Source organism: Zeus faber (assembly GCF_960531495.2).
Source record: "Zeus faber genome assembly, chromosome: 1".
In the NCBI taxonomy this organism is placed as follows: domain Eukaryota; kingdom Metazoa; phylum Chordata; class Actinopteri; order Zeiformes; family Zeidae; genus Zeus; species Zeus faber.
In genome coordinates this window covers 5,922,862-5,930,976 of record NC_137193.1, presented here as the reverse complement: position 1 = coordinate 5,930,976, position 8,115 = coordinate 5,922,862, and the positions used below count along the sequence as shown (strand labels likewise).

Sequence of the window (8,115 nt, the reverse complement as noted above, 5' to 3'; positions counted from 1 at the left end):
CATATCACTATTTAACCATATCACTATTTAACCATTTAACCATATCACTATTTAACCATATCACTATTTAACCATATCACTATTTAACCATATCACTATTTAACCATATCACTATTTAACCATATCACTATTTAACCATTTAACCATATCACTATATAGCTATTTAACCATATCACTATATAGCTATTTAACCATTTAACCATATCACTATTTAACCATTTATCCATATCACTATTTAACCATCTCACCATATCACTATCACTATTTAACTATATCACTATTTATCCATTTAACCATATCACTATATCACTATTTATCCATATAACCATATCACTATTTAACCATTTAACCATATCACTATATCACTATTTAACCATATCACTATATCACTATTTAACCATTTAACCATATCACTATTTAACCATTTAACCATATCACTATTTAACCATTTAACCATATCACTATTTAACCATTTAACCATATCACTATTTAACCATTTAACCATATCACTATCACTATTTAACTATATCACTATGACTATTTAACTATATCACTATTTATCCATTTAACCATATCACTATTTAACCATTTAACCATATCACTATATCACAATTTAACCATATCACTATTTAACTATTTAACCATCTCACCGTATCACTATTTAACCATTTAACCATTTAACCATATCACTATTTAACCATTTAACCATATCACTATATCACAATTTAACCATATCACCATTGAACCATATCACTATTTAATTCAACCATTCCAGTATTCCACTATATCACAATTTAATTATTTAATTGTTTCACTATTTCACTATTTAATTATTTAACTATTCAATTATTTTTCTATTTACTTATTAAACGATTTCACTATTTCACTATTTAACTATTTCACTATTATGTTCAGCTTTACCTTTCCTATGTTTTTTTCATATACAAGGAGAAAATACGAAACATCACACACGCATTACTAAGTCATAGGGGGAATATCAGGTAATAATAACATTTTGAAGTGTTTTCTTCATGTATTTTATTCCAATGTAAAGTGTTTACGCATTGGGAAAAATGTATTATTATTACTTATTATTGCTTATTATTATTATTCTTATTATTATTATATTAACTTGTGTGTTACTCAGGCTGTCTGCAGGTCCTTCAAAACTCTTTAAATCTCCAATTAAATTAAATTCTAATCTGTCAAATTCATTGAAGTCATTGAATGGTCCTGAATTTTAATGCATGATTCAAATGGGAGAAAAAATATTTATTCATAGCGTTTGCCAAAAAAATACCGTCCATGATGCCTACCATGGGCCGGTGTTTCTTTTTTCTCTGGTAGCCTAAATATGTTTCAAAATGCATAAAATGTCCTTTTCGACTCGCTCCCAGGTCGCTATGGGGCTGTGCACCGGTCTGTCCCACTGCAAACTGGCCCTGGCCTTCGCCGTGCTGATGGACCTGTTGGGTGGAGCCGCCCTGCTGGTGGGAGTGTTTGCCCCCCTGGAGCTGAAGGGCCAGGACTTCGGCGACCTCCTGGTCTACACGGGTACCGTGGCGCTCCGGGAGGGGATTACGACAATCTAGATGAGGGGGGAAAAAAAGGATTGAGGCATTTAGGCGTCTCAAGCTGTCCGGCGCTAATAGAATGTCGACTAAATGAACACGTTGACTCAGAAAGGAGAACTTCTAAATGTTGATGCCGGTCTTGAGAGGAAAAAAACGGGGGAAAGATGGTTTGAATGCATTTCGAGACTTGAAAATGTCCATATATCATCATTTTCTTTGTCGTGTTTTGGTTCTGTTTTTACTTTATAACTTTATTAAAATGATTGCCTATTTGATCTGCCCTATCTAAATGGTGAGATGCCAATTTATCAGCGTGCTGATGCCCGTACATATCCTTCATGTGTTTAGACTTGTAAAAGTATTCCTACACTTCCTACAGATTAGAAATGAAACATTTGAAGTTGCTCGTTTCACGCTCTGCCTTTTTGCTCAAAGATTTCTTCCCCACACTTGTATATTTTCATATACAAATGTGTAAGAACACATAAACCTCCGCTAAGTTTGCCAGAAACCTCCTCGACACTCAGTCGTCGCAAATCCTCCACTGTTATTGTTATTTAACCCTTTAGAGCGCCGGTGCACTGACCTGGCGGCGTACGTACTTTTTCTCCGTGAACGCCGCAGGGGCCCTGCTGGTGCTGATGTCCCTGGGGGGCTGGGTGCTGTGGTACAGCGGGAACATCGAGGGCCTGACGTCCCGGAAGGAGCTGGGCCACATCGGCAGCGCGGTGGACCGCCTGGCCCGGAACCTGAGCCGCAAGTTCCACACCTACAGGGGGCGCCACTGAGCCGCACGCAGGCAGGTCATGCAGCCACCAATTCCACTGAGAATTTATTATTCATTTGTTGTTGTTATTGTTGTTATTATTATTATTATTATTATTTCTCATAATTATAGGGAATTTTTCACAATTCCATCGAGGTTCTGAACCCAAAATGTAAAACGCAGATTCATTAATTTCCCCTATGCTCATCACAAAACACCAAGGAAAGGAAACAAAGTGCATTCATGCAAATTTCTGGATTCCATGGAGTTCTGGGCGCCAAAGACGGCAGCATGTTAAGACCATCTACCAATCAGAGGCCAGGACCCACGCCTTGTGAAAAGGACGACAGGAAGGCGCCAAAAACATACGTCCGTGACTCGGGGCGCCCCGCTGCTCTGGAAGTTTAGGGAGCGTCAGAACTGAGCTCCACCTCTTTTTCTGAGGCAGGACCTCTTCGCATGCGCGTGACAGGGTTCTCACGAAGTCCTTGAAGTGCTTGAATTCCGTCCTCAGAAATGTAGGTACTGGGATACCTTGAAAATAGTCCCCTTCATACTGAAGTGCTTGAAATGTCCTAAAACAAAGTAAATGGTAGAAAGCTGTGATCTCCCCCCTGGTTGTTATTAAAATAATGTCATTAAAAAAAAATTCCAGAATTGCTTTTCCGACGGACGATGCAGGGAAATGTTAATTGAATCCAGCATGATTGGAAATAGACCCTTAGATGACAATGTGATTAATAATCGATATATAAATATACTAATATAATTAACAATGTCATTATGATTATATACATTGAAAAGTTATATTTGTTTTGTGTCCTTCAGAACAAATGAAATGGAGCTTTAAAAATAAGTACTTAAAAGCCCCTGAATTTCATTCTGCAATGCCAGGGTGATCCTGATGTCAAGGGTTAGAAGCTCCTGCCCGTGCCCATGAGCAAGGCATCGGTCCAGACCCGGCGTTGGTCCCCCGGCGTCGCTACGTGGCCGCTCACTTCTCCGAGATACTGAGGTACTAGGGCAGATTCGCTCACCTGCAGAGAACCTGTTTTCCCCGGAGGGATGGATGAAGGATTTAAAAGGTGGCGGTCCACAGGTTGACCGCTGAGTGGAGGGCCACCTGATATGGAAGAATTGATTATTGTAATTTATTTATTATAATTATGGGGAATCCTTCATCCGTTCTATCAATAGGGGTTGATCAGATTCGGATGTATTACAGGTGAGGATACTAACTAACCCTCCCTCACTCAATAAAATAGCCGGAAGAAGCTTGAGAATAAAGGGAAAAACAAATCACTAGATTAATAATAATAATAATAATAATAATAATAATAAATATAGCTGCAGGCAGCAATACACAGGGTCCAGTTGAGTCGTTTAAGGTACGTATTACAGTTTTCCGGGTTCTTTGAAGTTACAAACACTGTTTTACTTCTTGACCAATCAACGTACACTTTGGTCACTGCACGTCTCCCCTCTGTCGTTCAGTTTAAATGTCCCTGAAGAACAGTGTTTTTAGGATTACGATCGTGCCTGGATGACGCAGTGCGGACACAAAAGATAAGGTTGGTTGTAAAACGCTGCACGAGTGACGAGTTTTCCGAGTTTCCTTTAAACGCAGCCTTGGCTCAAGCTGTCTGTCTAGAGCTGCTTTCGCACAGGAACTCCGGAAAATGTCCAGAGAATCAGTTCTGGACATTGTCCGGAGTTGCCCTTTCACACGTGTAGCACACAGCCGGAAATTGTCCGTGTTAGGAGCGTATATACCTCCTGGAAATACTGGGTTTGGTTTAGGCGAGGGGCGGAGGGACGTGATGCAATGATGTTACTTAAGTCTTAAGGCACACCCAAGATGGCGGATGAGGCTACCAACCTATCAAGTAAATGTCAGACATGTGACCAAGTCCCTCTTATCCAAGTCACTAGTGAGTCTCCAGTCATTTGGTCCAGGTCTCACGCGAGTCCCCAAGTCTTTTTTCCCTGAGCAAGACAAGTTCAATCCCAGGTTCTGTCGAGTAGGGTCCTGAGTGAAGGCAGGTCAAGTCCCAAGTCAAGTCACTTTTTTCCCCCCAAGATACTGCAATCTTACCTGCAGGTTCCCGTCTTCATGAGGAGAAAAGACAAGGTATTAGTACCTGTCTAATGATGACAATCTGACTAACCAATCTATCTAACCTGGTCAAAAGGTTTGACAATGAATTTAATTTGTATCATGATTATTGATATCCAGTTAAATAAATGGAATCGAACAAAAAACCAATCACATTCTAAAAAGCTTATATTTTTCTTAATTTCTTCTCAATCAAAAAAATATTCGCTCCCCATAATTTTAAACGGTGAAATACTGACAACCAGAGTACAACATTAAACGCTGTTACGCACCGCCCCTGTCTGCAGAATATCTCAAGAACTTATGAACAGATTTGCGAAAATGTGTTGGATTGAATGAAGTCGTTGAATCCGAAAGTGAGGTTCTCTTGGCGCAGTCGCGGCCGCTTGATGATCTGATCGGACCACACACTGTGTGTGTGTGTGTGTGTGTGTGTGTGTAACAGCGGGAGGGTAACGAGTGTTTGTTGTTGAAGAAAATAAAACAAGCAAAAAAAAACAACCCTCAGGTAGCGAGGAGCTCCACTGACAGGGAAGTCATCCAATCATCACAAAGCCCAGCGTTGCCTGAACACCGGCTAGCGTGAACATTGACAACGTTGAGCATTTTATTCTTTGATATTTAATTTTAGGGCTGTGCGATGTGACAATATTTATCAGATGACGATAGAGAAGTTGTATCATCTATATTTTGGAGCCCGACCGACGCCAGATCTTTGGGGCCGTTCCCGATTTTGGAGAATCCTATCCCAGAGATTACCGATGTTTGGACCGATATTTTGTCAAGAAGTACAGCATTTTTAAATCAGTTTGGAAAAACTCAGATTTACTGAAAGTTTCTACATATATTTGACAACATTGAACTTTTGATAGATAAAAAAATTAACATTTTTCCGAGTTCCAGTGAACACATCATCACTTCCGCAATGAATTTAGTTTTCTGGGTTTCCCATGAACGCAGCATCGCTTCCTGAGGGAGTGTAAACAAACATGGATGGATTTTAATGCCTAGTTGGACTTCTGAGCTTATTTTGGTGAGTAACTTAAAAGTAGTGTAAAACAGATAAGTACCGCATAAATAATCAAGGTTTTTTTTTTTATTATACTACTATACTATAATTAAAAATCGTAACAAACATAAGCTGCTTAGAGGCCGATCCCGATGTGGTCCCAAAACTCAAATAACGATCGATATCTGTCGGGCTTTTTTTACCGTTTCCATCACTATGTCGCAAATCAGTGGTAGAAATACTCTACGGCAACATGTGATGTCATTTGGAGTCGCCGTGCTTTAATATATCGGCAAGTTGGAGCGAATGTAAACAAACACGGCTGGGCGTGGCGCTTCGCCGACCAATCACGGAGCACAGAGCTGAACACAGAGGGGGGAAAAAAAACCCGACCCTTGTTTACAACTTTTTAAACACAAACTTGTGTTTGAGGAGATCTCAAGTTGCACGATGGCACCGTTCATGGATTATTACAACATAATTGGTCGTCCGCTACCGAGCCGCCACAAGGTGAGGGGGACTACCGAGCCCAAATGAAGAACCTCTTTATTTGCAGATCGCGTTTTAGTTTCAGGTGTCAGCGAATGGAAGTGAACACAAGCAAGTGATGGGAGTCACGTCCCAAGTGGAGTCCCGAGTCACTTATTTTCCGTCGAGTCGAGTTGCACGTCATCAAAACGGGGAGCGGCGTTAACTCAGAGTCACCGTGACTCGGAGTGGCTCTTTTTTTGCGTTGATGCTCCACGCATTTGGATGTGATTTCACACTCCACTGCTCGTACCAGCTCCACAAAGGCTCCACATCCCAACAGTCTTATGAAGGCGCCAACTGGCAGAACCGACGACCGGGACGTTGCAGACGTCTTGTCGCCCAATGTCCATCCACAATTGGAGCCGAAACCGGTGGGGGGGGGGGGACGGTCGTGATCTCACCCGTTGAAGCTGCTTCCTACTCCTACTCTATTTTAAATTCCGTTCCACTCTTTTGTTTACATTGCAGATACCATTTTTACTTCCTGTTTTCTGTTTCTGACAAAATTGGTTTTAAATTGTTTCCCTCTCTCTCCCTCTTTTTTTCTTTCTTTCTCTCTCTCTCTTTCCAGGCAGTTTTCCCCAACTTCCCTTGGAAGCAAAGCGGAGCCGAAAGACCTGAATTCATTATTATTTTTAAATCGTTTTATCAGGCGATGACACGGTATTAACAGGTGAAATATAGATTGTCTTTGTCTGTTACCGAAAGTCGCCAAAGTGTTACAGCTACGTCACAGTCATTTCAGTAGGGGAGATACTCGAGTTGTAAGTCTTATGGCCATGCTGTTTATGTTGATCTCTGATGCGTCGGTGGCGAGGGAGTATTGTGCTGTGTCTTTGAAATCTTGAATAAATGCCATTTCAAATCATCCATATATCTATTAAAAAAAAAATCTCTATATTAAACCATCTACTGGGCATTGTTATTCCTTTATTCTACCTCTTGTCTTTTATATCTGCGTTCGACATCAGTCCGGGAAGCGACATCCCATTTGCACTTAAGGTTTTAATAAAACACAATCTGCCAAGCGAAAATCTGTTCATTTAAAGTTCATTATTAACATACTTTGTGGAAAAAAAAAATTATTTAAAGTGAATGTTTCATCTTTTTATTTTTATTTTTTATTTTTACTTACTTTTTCACAAGCCTTCCGTGTCTGTATCGACTCATGGAAGTTGCATCACAAATATTACAGAATAAAATATGTATTACGTCACAATTTTGTGATGTACACAGTGTTTCCCCATCTCCACAGAACATGTGAATGAAATATGCAAAAATTTTTTAATTAAAATATAATTTATTTGTGTCCCTCAGTTTTGCTTCCCCCCTCACACCAACTGACTTTTCCTCCAAAACAATCAAACTGTTGCTTTCAGTGAATAAAGAGGAAGTGACATCATTGAAGCCTTCAGAGGAGCTCCATTCAAAACCTGTTCAATTAGGATATTATTTATTACCAATAATTTAATGTTTTGTAACATTCGATGAGGTCTGTCAAGCATAATCTTTCCACCCCGTCACTGAAAATAGAGGAAAAATTTTTTCAATAAATAATTTGATATTCACGAAAAAAAACATGTTATTTACTGCTGATTATTTGTTCGTTTTGGGTGAAATGCCCCTGAATCTGTGAGGGCTGCGGGTTCCATTCCCACTGGGGACGCGCATGCTGCTCACGGTACAGTTGGTGCCTTTAACCTGGATGCAAAGAGAGTTTTCATTTATTCCCTCAAATACTTTGAGTTAATTTTCGCTCAGCTTATCATCAGCGCAAGCTCCGTCTTCTCTCACTTACCCTCCGTTCACCCCATCCACTGAAAGGCCACACACACACACAGACACACACACACACACTAGGCCATATATCAAGAAGTTCCCCAAGGTCATCCCAAAGAGGTTCGGTAATACTGATTAGCTTCCATCACGCCTCCATTCCACATCTCGGTCCTGTCCGCGTGCCCAACCTGCTTCCAAATCCCCCTTGCACTTCCCTGCAGGCTCCACCCCTCCTTTCCCTCTCTCTTTGTCATCCCCCCTTCCTCCTCCCTACCTCTTCTCTCCATCAAAGAGGATTCCCTCGCTCCCTCGCCCACCGTCTAACCCCTTGATGGAGATC

The 8,115-nt window shown here is 40.7% G+C and overlaps 1 protein-coding gene across 3 annotated transcripts in view; it reads left to right on the top strand.

The window, feature by feature from the left end:
• tmem238a (transmembrane protein 238a) overlaps window positions 1-6,929 on the top strand; it is an 8,630-nt gene extending 1,701 nt beyond the window's left edge. Inside the window, exons 2-5 of one of the 3 annotated variants that reach the window (XM_080018917.1) lie at window positions 949-1,001; window positions 1,398-1,554; window positions 2,199-2,377; window positions 6,572-6,929. In XM_080018917.1, coding sequence (XP_079875043.1) covers window positions 1,404-1,554; window positions 2,199-2,362 — 315 coding nt within the window. In that variant the 5' untranslated portion in view covers window positions 949-1,001; window positions 1,398-1,403 and the 3' untranslated portion in view covers window positions 2,363-2,377; window positions 6,572-6,929. Of the gene's footprint in view, window positions 1-948; window positions 1,002-1,397; window positions 1,555-2,198; window positions 2,378-6,567 lie in introns of all 3 variants that reach the window. The other 2 variants (XM_080018915.1, XM_080018916.1) reach the window with 2 other exon arrangements.
• The last annotated feature ends 1,186 nt before the right edge of the window (window positions 6,930-8,115 follow it).